Source organism: Lonchura striata, chromosome 24 (genome assembly GCF_050655825.1).
Source record: "Lonchura striata isolate lonStrDom1 chromosome 24, ASM5065582v1, whole genome shotgun sequence".
Taxonomy (NCBI): Eukaryota; Metazoa; Chordata; class Aves; order Passeriformes; family Estrildidae; genus Lonchura; species Lonchura striata.
Window position 1 is genome coordinate 9102835 of NC_140726.1, and position 17596 is coordinate 9120430.

The window sequence follows — 17596 nt, forward strand, 5'->3', positions numbered from 1 at the left end:
ACCACGGAGCTCACACCACTCCCCTTCCCAAACGTCCCCAGTTAGAGCATTTGGGTGTGGGCAATTCGCTCGGGGCCTTCTGTCCCTGTTTTCCTTTCCCAAAACTATCCCAGCCCCATCTCCCACGCCTGGCATTGGCACTGGGGGATGAATTAGGGCTCATCCCTCTCTTGGAGAATCTGCCCTGCCACATCTGGAGAGACCTTAGTGTGACCTTTCAGTGCTTGAGGGGCAGCTGGAATAGATGGGGACTAGGGAGAACGGCTTTAAACTAAAAAAGGAGGATTTAGGTGAGATCTGTGGAGGGAATTCCTTCCTGTGAGGGTGGTGAGACCCTGGCACAGGGTGCCCGGACAAGCTGTGGCAGCCCCACCCCTGGAAGTGTTCAAGGCCAAGTTGGGGCAAGCTGGGCTAGTGGAAAGCCCATGCCCATGGCATAGGGGCGGACCTGGATGGTTTCCAGGCCCGTTCCAACCCAAAAAACCGTTCTATAGCTCTGTGCAAAGAGAACCGAATCCTCAGCGCAGCCGCCGCCGCGCCAGCCTGGAGCCCCGGAGAAACCGCGGCTGGCACGGAGCACAAACAGCTCTGCTTGATACGGTATTTTAAAAATAGACAAAAAGAGGAAAAAAGCGCCGTTTCCACCCTTATCACGGCAGCACCCACGCCACACACGCACCGCCAGCAGCCCGCGTGGGGCTCGAGGCCGGAACGGCGGGCGCGGGGCCGCTCAGAGAGGGAACCCTCCCCAACCCCGGCCCCGATCCCCATCCCCATCCTGACCCCGATCCCGGTCCCGGTCCCGGTCCCCATCCCCGTCCCCACCCCGCTCCTGGTCCCGGTCCCGCTCCTGGTCCCGGTCCCGATCCCCATCCCGATCCCCATCCCCATCCCGGTCCCCATCCCCGTCCCCACCCCGCTCCTGGTCCCGGTCCCCATCCCCATCCCGGTCCCCATCCCCGTCCCCAGCCCGCTCCTGGTCCCGGTCCCGATCCCCATCCCGGTCCCCATCCCCATCCCGGTCCCCATCCCCACCGGGTCCCGGTGCCGGTGCCGGTCTCTCCGCTGCGGGCCCTGCCCGCCCCGCTACCCGTCCCGCGGCCGCCGCCGTTGCCGGGAGCGCGGGAGCCGCCGCGGCCGCTGCCCGGGGCCCCGCCCCCTCCCCGCCATTGGCCGGCGGGGCGAAGCTCGCCGCCCGATTGGTCGCCGGGGAGGCGGGATGCATGACGTCACGGCGGCGGGGCGGCGGGGGTGCGTTGCCATGGCGACGCGTGGGCGCCGCCCGCGGCCTGGCCCGGCCTGGCCCGGCGGGTCCCGGGGGTCCCGGGTCGGGGCAGCGCGACGGGGACGGGCACGGGGACCGGCAACGGGCCGGGGGCAGCGGGCAGGGCCGGGGCGGGTCTCTCGGTGAGCGCTTCCGCCGGCGGGCGGGCTTTCCGGGGCGGGTCCGTGCGCGCCGCCATGCCCGCCGCCGCCGCGCCGCCCGCCCGCCCCGGCGCGGCCGCCCCGCCGAGGCGCGGGGCGCTGCGGGCCCGCTGACCGCGTCCCCCGAGGGCTCCCCGCGGCCATGGCGCCCGCCTGGCCCTGGCTGCTGCTGTGGCTGGGGGCTCTGCGCGCCCTCCCGGCCCCGCCGCGCATCCGCCTGCCGCTGCGGGGCGGCGCGGCCCCGCCGTCGGGGCTCCGGCAGCGCCGGGCGCCGCTGGACGCCGAGCCCGACAGCGCCGGCAGCTTCGTGGAGATGATCGACAACCTGCGCGGCAAGTCCGGGCAGGGGTACTACGTGGAGATGACGGTGGGCAGCCCCCCGCAGAAGGTGAGGTGGGAGGGGATCCCCGCGTCTCTCGCATCCCCCGCATCTCGCTCATCCCCTGCATCCCCCGCACCCCCGGGGGCTGCGGGTGCCACCGTGGCTTCGCGTGGCTCTCGCCGCACAGCATTCCTGCTTCTCATCGCTCCGGTGATGCTTTTCCTGCTGGCTTTCGGCTAAAACTGGCCGCAGGCCCCCGTCGAAGGTGACCCCATCGCTCCCGGGTCTGCCCGGGCTCTCGGGCGGGGTGGCCGGTGCTGCGTGTGCCTCTACGTGCGAGAGAGCCAGGCTGCATCGCTCCATCCCTCCCTCTCTCCATCCCTCCCTCTCTCCATCCCTCCCTCTCTCCATCCCTCTCTCTCCCCATCCCTCCCCGGCTCTCTCCCGCTCCGAGCCGGAGGATGCCGCTGGAGCTGGCGCGGATGTGGGCGGCAGGCGGGTGGGATGTGGCTGCGCAGCCCCGTGCCCGCCTGGAGCGGGCACATGCAGGCACGGAGGAGCCCACGGCCAAGCCGTGCTTGGCACCTCCTGCCAGCGCAGCCCCGGCCGCAGCTGCTGCCTGCCCCTGCCGGGGAAATTCTCCAGAAAACCCTCCAGAGCTCGGCTTCCCCGGGGGAAATTCTTCCCGGTTGTCGCCGCGCAGGAGTTGGGGCAGCGTGGGGAGGTGAAGTGCAGGAAAATGGGATGGCCTGGATGGAAAGGGAGCCCACGGAGCCGGCAGAGCAGGCGCTGGTGCGTCACCAAGCTCTGATCCTGCTCCATCTTTTTGTCAGCATCCCTCACACGCTGCCCAGCTCATGTGGCACCGTGGCTGCGCGCTGGGGACAGGGCAAATGCTGAGGGCCCGGTGCCAGCCAGCACAGGGCAACCAGCTCCTCCCTGTTCTGTGGATGAGATCGGGGAGGCTCCCACTGCTGAATCCTTTTGTGCCCATCCTGATCCCCGTTGTCACCAGCAACGAGTCTGGCTGGGGGTCCAGCTCGGTGGTCAAGGCTCCAGGTTCCTCCAAGCACAGGGCCACATTCCCTCACGCCTGCCATCTCCACTTTTTGGGTGCTGCCAGAACAGCCAGCACCCACGCAGGCACTGAAATAAAGGCTGGCTTTCCCCCACGAGCTGGCTGTGCTCTGTGTGCGTGGTGGGAGAGAGCGATGGGAGCAAGAAGTGGACGGGGGAATGCAACCACTGCCATGGAAATTGCATCTCTGGGAGCACTATTGTGTTGTCCCTGTGTGCCTGGAATATATTGCCTGGCAGGGTGTGTTTAGGGAAAAAATAAAAGGGAGGAGATTATTTCTAAAATCTGGTTTTAAATGTGATTTCATCATCTCCTGCCTGCCACGTGTCGCAGCTGCCAGATAATTTCCGTGCGAACCACCTGTTCCAGGCGCTCGCGCGTTCCGGAGCCAGTCACCCTTTTGGGCAGCATCTCCCAGCTTTGGATTGCTTCCAAATGCAAACGTGGTGCCTCTGTGTGTGTGTGTGTGCGTGTGTATGTGTGTGAGTGTGGAGCAAAATCCCTTCAGGCATTGCAATGGAATGAGAGGATTTGTATGAAAGAGTTTGGCTGTGCCTCTGCAGGAAATTGGGAGTGTGTTTGCCCCAGGGTGGGTTCATCCTTCCCCAAGGCTCACACGCAGCAGGGAGAGGTGATCCATCTCCTCACCTTTCCTTTCACCTTCCCGATGCTGACAAGGAAGTTTCTGTATCCCCTTGTGCTTTAATTTTGGTTCTGAGCCGTGCTGCGCTGCCAAGTCACCGTCAGCAGCTGATTGCTCACACATTCCATGTGTCCAAGCATGTTGGTTTCCCTGGCTCCCCAGAACGGGCTGATTCATAAACACACAGGGGAGAGGGGTGAGCTGAGCAGCAGGAGCCAGTGTTTTGGGACAGATGGCACAGGCTTGGTGCCCCAGGAGCAGCACACAGCTCTAGGGACACGCGTGGCACAGAGCCAGCGCTGCTGCCGAGGTGCCTGGAGGGACTGTCACTTCCAGGGAGAGGTTTCAGGCAGCGTCCCTGCCACACATGTCTTGGCCTCCCCAGTTCACGTGCCATGTCCTGGCCTGAATGGATGGCTGGGCTGAGTCTCAAGGATCTGGGTCCTCTCCACGTGGGGCTTGTGCGTGACCCCTTCAGCAGGATGCAGCCTGCGACAGTAAAAGCCCTCCCTGCCTCCTCTCCCTGCAGCGTCAGCTCAGCAGGTCCTTCTCCAGGGAAACCAGGCTCCTCTGGGTGCCCTGGGATTGCAGATGTGCTGTGTGGAGCAGGTGGCCCCTGATGGCACAGAACCGGGAGCAGCCCTGGGGATGGCGCAGGTGCCAGGTTGCCAGGCTGTGTGGTGCGTGCTGGGCTGGCACCCACCCAGGGTGGGTACTGGGGGGGTGAGCGTGCTGCTCTGGTCTTTACCCATGGCCTGAAATGTTCCCCTGGGCAGGGAGGAGGAGCTGGGGCGCTCAGGACATGTCAGCCCCTGTCAGGGAGAGCTCTCGGCAGCTGCAGGCGGTGCTGCTGCGATTAACACAAGCGCATTAACCTCCTTCCTCTCCCTCTGACTCCACAGATTAGGGGCCAAAGCCCTGCTGCTGCTGCCCGGGCTGGTGCTCTGAAGCAGCTCCTGGGTCTGGGGCCAGGGCTTACCCTGAGCTCTGCTGCCCAGCACAGCCAGGAGACTTGGACAGTCCTGCTCCAACTCCAGCAGTCCCACAAGGGCTGTGCACCCCAGCAATCCCACCAGGGCTGTGCACCCCAGCAATCCCACCAGGGCTGTGCACCCCAGCAATCCCACCCAGCCATCCCACCCGGCCATCCCGTCCCTCTCCTCGCCAGGGCCACAGGCACGGGTCAGCCAAGGGCAGGATCAGGCTGGCAGTCCTGGCCCTGCCAGTGGGATATGTGCCAAGCGTGGTAATCCTGCCCAGGCAGGAATGAATCAGGAGCAGGGCTCGGCATATGGGTGGTGATTAGCGGGCACAGGGACCCACGGGAGCTGCTCACCATGATCCTTCCCACCAAATCTGTGCCAGCAAATCTGCTTTCCTGCCAAGGGGAGCCCGTGCACCCTGTGTTGCTGCTGCTGCTCTCCGGCCTCAAGACACCTGCCAGGTGCTTCCCAAACCCTGCCTGTGGATTTGGGGGCTGAGGCTGGGCCGTGCTGAGCAAGGAGCTCATGCTCTGTTTGCACAGTGCTGGATGCTGTTTGCTCTTTGTGTCACTCCCTGATGTCGCTGCCTCCTTCTCTTCTCTCTGGGCACAACAAAAGAGGGTCCCACTGCACTCACGAGCCTTCCTGTCCTTCTTCCTTCTCCAGCTGAATATCCTGGTGGACACAGGGAGCAGTAACTTCGCTGTGGGAGCTGCACCACACCCTTTCCTCCGGAGATACTACCAGCGGCAGCTGTGAGTATCCTGGGAGGACACAGAGCACAGCCTCTCAGGCACACGGCTTCTCCTGGCTGGAGGTCTGGCCAGACCTGGCCTCTGGAATGGCTGGATGCACAAAACCCCTGCTGGTCTGACTCGTCCCTTTGCCGCCGTTGCAGGTCCAGCACCTACCGCGACCTGCGGAAGGGAGTGTACGTGCCCTACACCCAGGGCAAGTGGGAAGGGGAGCTGGGCACTGACCTTGTCACCATCCCCCACGGCCCCAACGTCACCGTCAGAGCCAACATCGCTGCCATCACGGAGTCAGACAAATTCTTCATCAACGGCTCCAACTGGGAAGGGATCCTGGGACTGGCCTATGCCGAGATTGCCCGGGTGAGCCCTGGCTGGCAGTCCTGCGTGTCAGCACTGAAACGCTTCAGTTGTCTTGTTCCTTGTCCCTGTTTGTCCCCTGGGGCACAGCAGTGCTGACGAGGGGAACTCCCTGGGCGCAGAGGGCTCCTGGAGAAGGGACAGCACTGACACATCCCTGTCCTGCCTCTGCTTTCTCCTCCCACCAGCCCGACGACAGCCTGGAGCCCTTCTTTGACTCCCTGGTGAAGCAGACGCGGGTGCCCAACATCTTCTCCCTGCAGCTGTGCGGGACGGGCTTCTCTGCCAACGAGACAGAGGCCGTGGCCTCGGTGGGAGGCAGCATGGTGAGCACTCCACAGGTGCCTGGCTGGGGGCTTGGTGCCTTGGTGGCACTGCCAGCACGTGGTGGCAGCGCTGTTCTGTCTCCTCTGCAGATCATCGGCGGCATCGACCGCTCGCTGTACGTGGGTGACATCTGGTACACCCCCATCCGCAAGGAGTGGTACTACGAGGTCATCATCGTCAAGCTGGAGGTCAACGGGCAGGACCTGAACATGGACTGCAAGGAGGTAAGCAGGCAGTGATGGACCTGCTCCACGGGCACTGGAGGCACCCAGCGCTGGTCAGAGGGGCTGGGAGGGGAGTGGGCTGGGGTCCTGCACCTGGGTCACTCCTCCTCTTCTGCCCCCCCCAGTACAACTATGACAAGAGCATTGTGGACAGCGGGACCACCAACCTCAGGCTACCAAAGAAGGTGTTTGAGGCTGCGGTGAAATCCATCAAAACAGCATCTTCGGTCAGTGGATCCTACCCCTTCCCCACGGGCACGGCCCAGGGCCAGCGCAGAGCTGTGGGCAGTGTGGCTGCCCCTCACCAGCCTGGCATCTCTGCTGCCTGCCCAGCATGGCCACGCTCACCTCCCCTTTCCCTCTGGTAGACGGAGAAATTCCCAGACGGCTTCTGGCTGGGGGAGCAGCTGGTTTGCTGGCAGGTCGGCACCACCCCCTGGCACATCTTCCCGGTCCTGTCCCTCTACCTGATGGGGGAGGCCACCAACCAGTCCTTCCGGATCACCATCCTGCCCCAGGTGAGTGCTGGGCAGGCCAGACCCTGCCCAGGGAGGGCAGCGCGGGCAGGACCGTGCCGGGTGGACACAGCTGCCTCCCGTGCCCCTTCCCTGACTGCTCCTTGCCCTGCAGCAATACCTGCGCCCGGTGGAGGACGTGGCCACCTCTCAGGACGACTGCTACAAGTTCGCCATCTCCCAGTCCTCCACCGGCACCGTCATGGGCGCCGTGATCATGGAGGGTTTCTACGTGGTGTTTGACCGCGCGCGCAAGCGCATCGGCTTCGCCGTCAGCGCCTGCCACGGTGAGCTGGGCGCGCGGGGCCGGGGCTGGAGGGGACGCGGGCGCGCAGAGACCGGAGCCCGCCTCCCCTCCCGCAGTGCACGACGAGTTCCGGACGGCCGCGGTGGACGGGCCCCACCCGCACTCCAACATGGAGGACTGCGGCTACAACATCCCACAGACGGACGAGTCCACCCTGATGACCATCGCCTACGTCATGGCGGCCATCTGCGCCCTCTTCATGCTGCCCCTGTGCCTGATGGTGTTCCAGTGGCGCTGCTTCCGCTGCCTGCGGCGGGACCACGACGACTTCGCCGATGACATCTCCTTGCTGAAGTGACGGCCGAGCGCGGCGCAGCCCCGGGGCCGCAGGTGAGGCAGCAGGGCAGGGGTCCTGCTCCGGGGGCTGGAGTGTGGCGGCAGCGTGGGGAGCTCAGGCCCCGTGCCCACGGCCTGGGGACTCGGCGTCGTCAGGGCCAGCAGCCGGGGCTGCCCCCGGCCCGGGCTCCGTTCTCTGGGAGCTGCAGCAGGAGCGTGGCAGCCGGCAGTGGGAGAGCTCAGCAAGCCCATCCTGGGAGCTGGGGGCAGCTTCTCTGCTCCAGCACCAGGACAGGACAAAGCTCTCCCACCCAGCCTTGCCTGGCTTGATGGAGTGACGCTGGTGAGCCATCCCCTGCCTGTCCCACTCCATCCCTGTGCATCCTTTCCAACTCGCCCCGCCGGGAAGCTGCCAGCCCAGGCTCTCTTGCAGGGAGCTGTGCTGCAGCTGTGCCCACCCGTGACTCCCTGCACTGAGCCAGACTCCGGGGATCATCCTGGAGCCCTCCAGCCTTGGGCTTTTCAGAGACCAACCTGCAGGGCCAGCCTGGGCTGCCCAGACAGGGCTTTCCCTCCTACCCTGCTGCCCCTACACTGCTCGCTCTCACATTTCCCCTGCATTTTCCTGCCTTCCCGAGCTGTGCTGCCACTGCTGCCAGCCCCAGGACTCCCTGCACCCTCCCGGGACAGGCAGGAGCAGGCACCCATCCTCTCCCCACATCACAGGGATGGGAAACTCCCTGCCCTCGCTTCCAGCATCAGCAGTGGCTGCCATGCAGAAGCCAGTGCCAGGAGTGAAGTTCCCAGCCCTGGCACCGGCTGCTCCCCAGCCCACCCAGCCCTTCGAAAGCCATAGGGGAGCCCGGGCCCCCCCTGCAGCCCCCACCTCACCCTGGCGCATCCCACGGCACAGCAGCTCCTCCCTGCTCACTCCACACGTCCAGGCCTGGCTGTGAGACACCCTGGCATCCCAGGGACAGGCGGCAGCTGTGGGAACTGCAGCATTTATTGTTTTTTAAACATGGTTGTATTTATTTCTTTTTTTTTTACAAAGCGTGTCACTGGTAGCGCAGCTGCACGTTGAGAGCGTGTACAGAGCCGGTCCCACATGTACAGACCACGGCCGCCTCTCACCTGTACAGTACATCCATATATCTCTATTTTTAATTCTAGCCCTGAAAGCCACTGTTCCAACATTAGGGGTCGGTCCTGTTTTGTTTTGGAGCTTTTCTAAATCTTTTTAGCCTTCTGCTCAGTGCTCGGCCGCTGTGGGCACCACGCAGGGCCAGTGCTCACACCGCAGCCGCGTGTGTGGTGGGGGCACTGATGGTGAGGGGGTCCCAGCTGGCTTGAGGAGGGGGTGCAGGGCTGGAGCACACAGAGCAGTGGCTCACAAGCCCAAAGGAGCCTGAGCACAGAAGGCACCTCTGTCCTCAGAGAGGATTTCCCGGTGTACGAGGACAACCCCTCCTCCCCGTGCTGCAGGATCACCGTCCCTTCCCCAGAGCAGACACCCGTGACCTTGCAGGCAGTGGTAGTGCTGTATTCCCTTTGCTTCTCTGCCTCCAGCCCGGATAGGAAAGAGCTCAGACACGGCAATTCCACAATTGAAATGCATCACTCCTCCATGAACAAAGAGGGGATACCTGCAGTGCCAGGGATGAGCTGGCGGCTGCCCTGCACAGCCACCGGGGTCAGGCAGGGACAGACAGGACCCACAGCAATCACCGAGCTTGTTAATTAAATCCTGCAGCCAGAGGTTTCTCTGGGAAGCAGCGAGGGAGCCAGGAAGCACAGGCAGAGTAGGAGACCAGCCAGCCCTGGCACGGGGCACTGCCACAACAGCCCCCACGCTGCCCCTGCTCAGCCCCACCGCGCTCACACGGAGCCCCCCGGCCCCCGCCTCGCTCCCAACCCCTTCCAGCCACTCCCTGCAAGAGGGCAACGTTCTCCCCCCACCCTCGTGCCTGCCCAGGACCCCCAGACCCCAGAGACTCTGTTGTGGACCACTGCCTTAAAACACGCCCGAGCGTGCGGCCGGAGGAGCCGGGCACAGCGGGCACGGCGCCCGGGGCTGCCCTGCCTGCCCGGGGCAGTGCCCGCTCCTGCCGCCGACCGCCAGGAAAGGGGGGAGTTCAGAGAGTCACTGCAAGATTTGCAGCGGTGCTGAGCACCTCGCAATCCCACCGAAATCCATGGAGAAAGGGCTGGTGTGTCAGCCCGCGCTTTGGGAGGAAGTACAGGAGAGGGGAGCGCAGGAATTCTGACAGGTTGGAATTCTGACAGGTCCGTCCGCGCCCTCCCGGGCCCGGTGACAGCAGGGGATGGGACAGGACGGGACGGGACCGTGGGCTGTCGCTGGAGGCTCCAGTACTCTGTAACCCAGTGTCTATGTAAGAACAATGAATGTTAACACGGTAAATTATTATGATATTAAAATAAATGACCACAAAAAATTGGCTCTTCATCTGCAACTTGTTCACTGGCAAAAAGGGGAAAAAAGGAAAAAAACAGGTGGTGGCTGGCAGGGATGTGGGGTGGTGAGGCATCAGGTCGTGAGGAATGGCCCTAGGAAAGGAGCTGGTGGGATCCAAGTGGGAAGAGGTGGCTGAGGAAGTTCCCAGCAAGCAGGGAGCACTGACCCTCACTTGGAAGAAGCCAGCAAGGCTGCGGACTAAGAAATGAGGAGCTGCAGCAAATCACTGCATAATATACACACTTTATTTATGAATTTGTATGTTTACAGACTTTCTATACACACATTACCTATATAATAAAAATGTACATGTGTATACATGATCGTATAAATATAGAACTGTAGAAATCTTAGAACTGATCCTGTCTATTCACAGCAACTCCTCCCAGGGGCCCACGTTGTCCCAGCAGCCGTCATTTGAGGCTTGGGCAGAAGGGGCAAGTATCATTTGTGTTGGTTTGTGCCCAGAATTTGATGCACTGGAAGAGAGAGAATTAGTCAAGAGCCACTGGCCCAACCCAAAGGTGCCATCATTGTTCACTGCACTCGCTTCAGGGGTGTTTTCCTCTGCTCCTTGCAGCCTCCATCACAAGGGCACCGTGAGGAAGGAGCCCTTGTCACCCCTGCAGGGCCATTAGGCCCTCCCCAACGTGATTCCCATTTCCTTGCGGGGCCACTGCTGGAGGCCCCAGAGCTGTTGGCATGGGGGGTTCCCCACACAGGTGACCCACTGCCAGACCCATGGGATGGGAATGTCTCCTCCTCTTCCCAAGAGCTCCTGTCTGGCATCCCCAGCCCAGCCACCTGGGCAGCAGTGGCAGCTCTCCCCTCACCCCGTGTTCCAGATCTTTCTAGACTGTCTTGCTCAGCATCCAAGCCTCACAGAGACAGCACAGGCTCAGGGACACAAGGGCAGCCTGTTCCTAAAGCCACCACCCCCTGGCCATGCAGAGCGGCCAGCCCAGAGTACAGAAAGGATGGGATGACAGGATGCAGGGAAGCTGTTTATTGATCGTACCCTTCTCCTGGCAAGGTGTCAGGACAACAAGGACTCGGGAAGGGTCACCTGGAAGGACCAGGAGGAGGCCCTGAGCAGCAGAACACACTCACCTCCTTGTGCAGCACATGTGAGCAGGCCATGGGGTGAAGGTCTCCAGGCTGCACCAGCTTCTGGCACATCAGACACAGCTTACAGGCAGCTGGGGTCTGGGGGGGTAGTGAGGGAAAGAAAGAAGCAGGCAGGGAATTCAGACAGAGCTCTGATCACAGATTCAGCTGCAGCCCAAGGCCACAGTCCCCTCTGCCCACAGCCATCCTGCCCTGAAAGCCACCACCACGTCTCGTGTCCCTCTGTTCCAAAGGATCTGTGCCCCTAGTCCCCTTCAGCTCAGCAGCCCAGGGAGCTGTGAGCGAGCTCCCAGCTCCAGGGGTTCATCCCTTCACCCCAGAAGCCGAGCAGCCTTACGTGTGACGCTGCTCCCGGGTAAGCGACCTGGGCCGGCGGCAGGAACATGGGCGTGCTGATCTGAGGCAGGGGAGCAGAGAACATGGGCGCCCTGATCCGGCCCAGAGGCTGCAGCAAGGCACAGGAGGCACATCAGAACAGCCCGGGAGGAAAGGACAGAGGACTCCCCCCGGGTAAAACTGCCCCTGGTTATGCTGCAGTCAGCAGGACAGGGAGCCCAGGGGACAGCCCTGACGCACAGCCCGAGCTCCGTGGGGAACCAGAGAGCAGAGGCAGCTCTCCCTGCTCCCCAGGCTCCCCCCCAGCAGCCCCCAGGCTGTCCCACCTGAGCGCCGGCCGCTGCCCGCTCCTGCTGCTCCGCCAGCTTGGCCGCCACCAGCTGGTTCAGCTCCTCCATGGTCAGGCCGGCCATGGTCCTCCGGGCAGTCTTGATCTGCTGCAGGATGTTGGTCAGCTGGGCCCTGCGTGGACAGCAGCCTGCTAAGAGCTCCTGGTCCTCACAGACTGGGATCCTGGGGGAAGCCGTGCGCTTCCCCTCCACCCTCCAGGTGAGCTGAGCCACGTGCTGAGGAGCTTCTCCCCCCAAAACACTGGGGAAAAATCAGGGAACCCCCAGAGACAGGCTGGGGGGCTCCTGGCTGTGCCCAGGCATCCCTGCTGTCCTGCAAAGCTCCCGGTGATCCCCACCCCCAGCACGACAGCAAACTGATGGAGACCACCACCTCTGCCTGCCTCAGTTCCCGCAGAGCCCGCTCACACCAGGAGCCCCCTTCCCCTGATCCCGGCTCCCACTACACCCACAGGCCCTCGGCCTCCCGAAAATCGGACCCTTACTTGTTGCACTGTGGAAAGCGAGTCAGCAGCTTCTCCAGCAGCTTCTCCAGCTTGTCGGCCGGCTGGGGCCGGTGGAAGTCGGGAGCGGCGCCCACGGCCAGGCCGGGCGGAGGAGGGATGGAGGCAGCGGGGGCCATGTGCGGGCCGTGCGTGCCCATCAGCGACGCCAGCACCGGGCTGCTCCTGCCCTGGGACGCGGGCAGGGGTGGGGAGGGCTGGTTGGGCCTGGGCATGGCGGGGTTCAGCAGAGGGAAGGAGAGCGCCCGGGGATCGGCGCTCGGCATGACCATGGGCACGGGGACGGGCCCGATGGGGAAGGGCAGCCGGGGAGCCAGGGAGGGGTTGGGCTGGAATGCCGTCAGCATGAAATCTGTCTGAGGAAGAAAAACAGGGCAAGAGGGAAAGGCTGGTTAGAGTAAGGCCACCTGGAAGCAGAGCCGAGTGCCCTCCTCTCCAGGCAGCGAGGTGGGGATGGCAGGCACTGGCAGCTGGAAAGGGAAGGAGACCCTTCCCCTCCTCTCTGGTAAGCCCAGACAGGGAATGGGCCACCCCAGACATGCACAGCACCTGGCAGGCTGTGCCAGGGCCTGGCAGCACGGAATGCCCATGCTGTGGGGCTGGAGAGGCACTCACTTCTGAAGGTGGAGGCGGCAGCGTCGGCGTGGGGATCTGGGGCAGGCTGCTCAGCTTCGTGCCGTTCCTCACCATCTGGATGTGGTCGTTGAACTGATCCTGGCAGACAGGGAAGAAAACGCATTTATCAAACCTGAGCAAGTTTGTGGGGCATTCTAAACCGGGGGTGGCAGGCCCTGAAGTGGCTCCAGAGAAGAATGGAGAGGAGCTGAAGGATGAAACACAGTGTACGTGAAGAACTGCTCACTGCTAGGCTGGGAGAGGTCAGCAGGGACTTACTCGGACACTTTGCTTGGTCATACGTATCCTGTTCAGCCTCATCTCCCACTCCTGCTTTGGCCTCATGGTCTCCAGCGTGGGTGGCGCAGACCTGCAAGCACAGCTGAACTTTCCCACTTGCAACTGTGCTCTCACTGGCAGCAAAGTGGGAACAGGCAACCCCCAAACCCTCCTGGCTTCCCCTCCTCCAGCGGGGTGGGAAGGGCTCACCCCCAGGTGAGGCACCCCACAAGGGAGAGGGACTGACCTGGGGGACACACAGGGACACCACAGCCAACAGCACTGACTGAGCCTGGCAGGTGAACAGTGTCAGGGGATAAGCACAGCCCCACATACCCCTGCTGTGGGACATTATTGAGTAATCACATTGATCCAGTAAGAAAACCACAGGAAATCCTGAACTACTCCAGTCCAACCTCCAGTGTAAGCAGAGGAAGAGGAGAGGGGACACGGGGACACCTGAGTGACCCTGTCTGCCACTTCTGACACAACACAGACTTACTTGAGGTAGGTGAGGTGTAACTCTGCTTCTTTTTCTGCTTCTTCTAGTTTCAACACCAGCAGCTCCTTCCGGCTCTCCAGGGACAGGATCTATGGAGAGAGGCTCAGATTTTGTACTCCTGTTCCTTGCTGCCAGACCAGGCACTGGGCACTGCTCCCTGCTACTGCTCCCTACTCTGACATGTGTTCATCTTTCCTCTTACCCCACAAAATGGTTCTTGGCCTTGCTCCTAATTTCACAGAACTTCCCATTAACCAGCTGGAATCTCAAACCAGCCACTTTGCAGGGAAGAAGTCACCTGCTCACCTCTGCTTTCCAGGCCCGCTCTGTCTCCTCAAGAATGTTCCTATTGATTTCATTGTGCTGGTTCTTCAGCTTGTCCAGCTCCATCTCCCACAGCTGCCTGCACACAGAACAGAACAGAACAGAACAGAGCAGAACAGAACAGAGCAGAACGAGTCCCCTCAGGCTCAGGCACCAGAATGGCCCCAAAGGATGGATCCCAGGAGCTCAGGATGGGCTGGAACATGGAAGATCAGCAGTCTCCAGCCTGTGACAGCAGTCCCAGCTCCCTGGGCTGTGTGAGTCACTGTCCCAGCAGGGAGCTGCTCCATAGCACACAAACAAGCAGTGTGCAAAGATGTTGGGCCAAACAAGGGGAATTTCCCTGGTCAAAATTCAGTCCAATCCCAGGGAAGATCTGAACCAGGAATGAGCCCAAGCAGCTATGCTGTTCTGATCCTGGAGAAGTTTACAGCTGGGCATTTCCACCTGTGCTTTGGGAACACCCGGAGCATCCCTGCCCAGTTTTAAATACCCGAGCGTGCCAGAGTTTAGTGTAGCTGGACAGCTGTGGGGAAGAGACAGGGAAATCAGTCTGCCCTAATTTTGGGGAGTTGAAATTCAATCAGAAGTAGCAGCTACAAGCTGAGTCAATCCACCAAGTATAAACTCTAATCTTATGGGATCTTTATGTCACAAGTACCCAGGAGTCTGCTTGTGACTGGGATCAAAGAAGATTTAATCCAGAGCCTGATGCTGAAAGAGGACATAAAAACTCTAGGGCACGTAACTGGCCAGCACTGCTGCATCACTGTCTCTGCTCTGTCCCAACCAAGAGCTTCAGCTTCTCTGCGAGGCAGAATGACAGGAACAGTGCTCTGGGCAGCACTAATCAGGTGAGGGTAAGAGCCTTACTTCTCATCAGACTGCTCTGCGATCAGAGAGGCAATCTTGTTTTCCTTCTCCTCCTGCTCCTTCAGCAACCTGCAGGGGAGAAAAGGGACAGCCCAGCTGGAATCCCAAAGGAGCAGAGCCCACATTCAAACACCACGGGCTGGGGATGGCTCCCTGCAAACAGGCACCCACAGCCCCTGGAGCACAAATCCTGCTGTCCCCTGGCACTGTACAAAGGCTGTGGCACAGAGCCAGGCCTGCTGCAGGCAGCTGTGCTGCTCCCCCAGCCCTGCCACGGTCACTTGGGGGAAAAGGGCTGAGCACTCGGAGCCATCACTGCAGGAGCTTTACCCAAAAACATCACTGAGCCCTCAGAATAAAAACCAGACCTCTATGACATGAAAGAATGGCTCCATAAAAATGCCAATTCAAATAGAGGGCCTGTCCTGAATTCATCCATATACACAAATATATGCTGCTTCCTAAAAGTTTAAAGCTCTTTGCTCCATCAGGTTTATGTCATGGTTAAGCAAGGTCTTCTTCCCCAAAAACAAACACTCTCTTTTCCGTACAAATACCTTCTGCCTTTCTCACAGAGTTTCTCAATTTCAGCTTTGAGATCCTGCTCTTTCTGCAGGAATTCTTTCTTTTCTTTCTCCATCTTTTTCTTAGTCTCTTCTCGCTTGATCGTAACATCCTGAATGGCTTTCAGGATCTCCTGGAGTAAAAGAAGCATCACACAGATACAGAGAAAAATCACCAAGTAGTGGTTTTGATTTAAAATACTTTTTTTTTTATTAATCTATTAATGAGGTTACACAGCAAACTCTTTATTTTTAGCAAATCCAGCCAAGATATAAATTTGTTATTATGAGGAAACTCAGAAGACTGATCTCTGGACTGCAGGTTCTCCTGCCTCTTCATAAAGATTTAAAAATTAATTACAGGGCAGGTTAAACAAAAACAGTTCTTCACCAAATACCTGGTGGTTTTTCATCTCCTCTTCCCTCCGCTGCTGGAGCTGCTTAAGCTGGACCTGCAGCTGATTCTCCACCTGCCTCTGTTTGTCCAACACCTCCTGGTAGCGCTCCTTCAGCAAGGCCCGCTCGGACATCATCTTGTCCTGCAGTGGAGAGCAAAACTCCTCTGTAACAAGGACAGCCTCGGGACTTCAAGGCTGACATTTGATGGTCTTGGAGGTCAGTTCCAACCGTAATGATTCTATGATTCTATTTTGACAGGAGAAGAGTGGGAAGAACAGCTCCAGCTCCTTTGCCTGGGAGGGTGAGCGGCAGAGCCTGAGCACAGGGCTCCGATACCCACCAGGTTCTTCTCGATGTCCTGGTCCGTGTTCACATCCGCATCGGCCGCCTTGAAGTCAGTCTGTGAAGGGAGATAATTGAGATAAACCCCTGCAGTGACCAGAGGGACTCCAGGGCCTTCCTGGGGACCTGTTCCAGTGCTCTGCCACCCTCCACAGAAAGGAGTTCTCTGTTGATGAAATTTATCATTTTAGTTTATGGTCATTATTCCTCATCCTATAGTTGGGCACCAACAAAACACAGCTGGCACCATCCTCTGACACCTCTTGGAGATATCTATATGCATTAATGAGATCCCCTCTCAGTCTTATTTAGACCAACCAGGCCTAGCACCAGCAGTCTCTCCTAATAGGAGAGATGCTCCAAACCCTTCATCATCTTCACAGCCTCCACTGCTGCACCCTTCTTCAGTAGCTCTTTGTCTTTCTTGTACTGAGGAGCCCAGACCTGAACACAGCACTCCAGGTGTGGCCTCATCAGTTCGAATTTTAATCAAAGATAAATTAACATTCAAGCAGAGGCCTGGGCACACAGCAGCAGGTGTAAAGCTGCAAGTACGGATGTGTTTTACTTCGGTCACGGCTTATTCAGTCCTTTGTCCTCCAGGTCCCACAAGAGCCTCCCAGGGCCCTGGCCCCGCTCAGCACGAACCCGGGGGAGCTGCACCCACCTGCACCGCGATGTTCTGCGAGGGCCGGCCCGGGGCCGCCTCCTCGTCGGGCTCCTCGGCCGCCGCCCCGCTCTGCCCCGCGGCCTCCGCGCCGCCGGCACCGGGCTCCGCGTCCCCGCCGGGGCCGGGCTCGCTGGGGCTGTCCGGGGCGGAGAGCGGGCTGCCGCTGCGGGAACCGGGCATCGCTCAGCGCTGCGCCGCGGCCGCGTCCCGGCTCCTTCCCGGCTCCGTTCTCGCCCCATCGCGGCTCCATCCCGGCCCCATCACAGCCCCATCCCGGCCCCATGCTGGCTCCATTCCCGCTCCATCCCGGCCCCATCCCGCTCCATCCTGGTTGCATCCCCGCTCCATTCCGGCACCATTCCCGCTCCATTCCGGCACCATTCCCGCTCCATTCCGGCACCATTCCCGCTCCATCCCGGCCCCATCCCGGCTCCATTCGCGCTCCATCCCGGCCCCATTCCCGCTCCATCCCTGCTCCATCCCGGCCCCATTCCCGCTCCATTCCGGCACCATTCCCGCTCCATCCCGGCCCCATCCCGGCACCATTCCCGCTCCATCCCGGCCCCATTCCCGCTCCATCCCTGCTCCATCCCGGCTCCTTCCCTGCTCCATCCCGGCTCCTTCCCGGCTCCATCCCCGCTCCATCCCGGCCCCATCCCCGTTCCATCCCAGCCCCATCCCGGCCCCATCCCCGTTCCATCCCCGCTCCATCCCGGCCCCATCCCCGCTCCATCCCGGCTCCATCCCGGCCCCATCCCAGCCCCTCCCAGCCCCATCCCGGCCCCATCCCGGCTCCATCCCGGCCCCATCCCGGCGCCGCTGCCGCCCCGCCGGGCCCCCCGTTACCTGCCGGGCGGCGCGGCGGGGCCGGGCTCGCAGAGGCGCGGCGGGTCGGGGCCGTCGACCTGCGCCTGTTCCAGCGCCATGGGGGCGGCTGCGGGGCTGGGCCGGGCCGGCGGAGCGGCACCGGGGGCAGCGAGCGGCACCGGGCGGAGCGCACGACCCGCGCCCCGCCGCGCCGCCC

At 61.3% G+C, this 17596-nt stretch overlaps 3 protein-coding genes across 16 annotated transcripts in view; 1 reads left to right on the forward strand and 2 right to left on the reverse strand.

The window, feature by feature from the left end:
* The window catches only part of CEP164 (centrosomal protein 164), a 29259-nt gene extending 28093 nt beyond the window's left edge, over positions 1 to 1166 (reverse strand). For 4 of the 13 annotated variants that reach the window (XR_014950003.1, XM_085560288.1, XM_077788038.2 and 1 more), the window contains exon 1: positions 1036 to 1166. The gene's annotated coding sequence lies outside the window, so the exon portion shown is untranslated. The remainder of the gene's footprint in view (positions 1 to 1035) is intronic. The other 9 variants (XR_014950002.1, XM_085560290.1, XM_085560291.1 and 6 more) reach the window with 5 other exon arrangements.
* A 361-nt stretch (positions 1167 to 1527) lies between these two features.
* BACE1 (beta-secretase 1) lies at positions 1528 to 9679 on the forward strand. Its single transcript, XM_021530022.3, has 9 exons — positions 1528 to 1813; positions 5118 to 5206; positions 5350 to 5566; positions 5752 to 5889; positions 5980 to 6114; positions 6240 to 6341; positions 6483 to 6632; positions 6745 to 6916; positions 6993 to 9679. The coding sequence occupies exons 1-9, from the start codon at positions 1568 to 1570 to the stop codon at positions 7232 to 7234; spliced, it is 1491 nt and encodes a 496-aa protein (XP_021385697.1). The 5' UTR covers positions 1528 to 1567; the 3' UTR covers positions 7235 to 9679.
* A 232-nt stretch (positions 9680 to 9911) lies between these two features.
* RNF214 (ring finger protein 214) lies at positions 9912 to 17577 on the reverse strand. 2 transcript variants are annotated; one of them, XM_031506814.3, is made up of 15 exons: positions 17419 to 17577; positions 16570 to 16735; positions 15901 to 15960; positions 15560 to 15700; positions 15156 to 15295; positions 14599 to 14667; positions 13708 to 13804; positions 13402 to 13490; positions 12900 to 13002; positions 12621 to 12719; positions 11988 to 12361; positions 11479 to 11614; positions 11154 to 11261; positions 10799 to 10894; positions 9912 to 10167 (listed from the first exon to the last, which is right to left on the reverse strand). In XM_031506814.3, exons 1-15 carry the CDS (start codon positions 17496 to 17498, stop codon positions 10102 to 10104), a joined length of 1824 nt encoding a protein of 607 aa, XP_031362674.3. In that variant the 5' UTR covers positions 17499 to 17577; the 3' UTR covers positions 9912 to 10101. The 2 variants fall into 2 exon arrangements, with proteins under 2 accessions (XP_031362674.3, XP_085416434.1); XM_085560308.1 differs by having other exon boundaries at positions 12900 to 12990; positions 17419 to 17576.
* Positions 17578 to 17596: the final 19 nt, after the last annotated feature.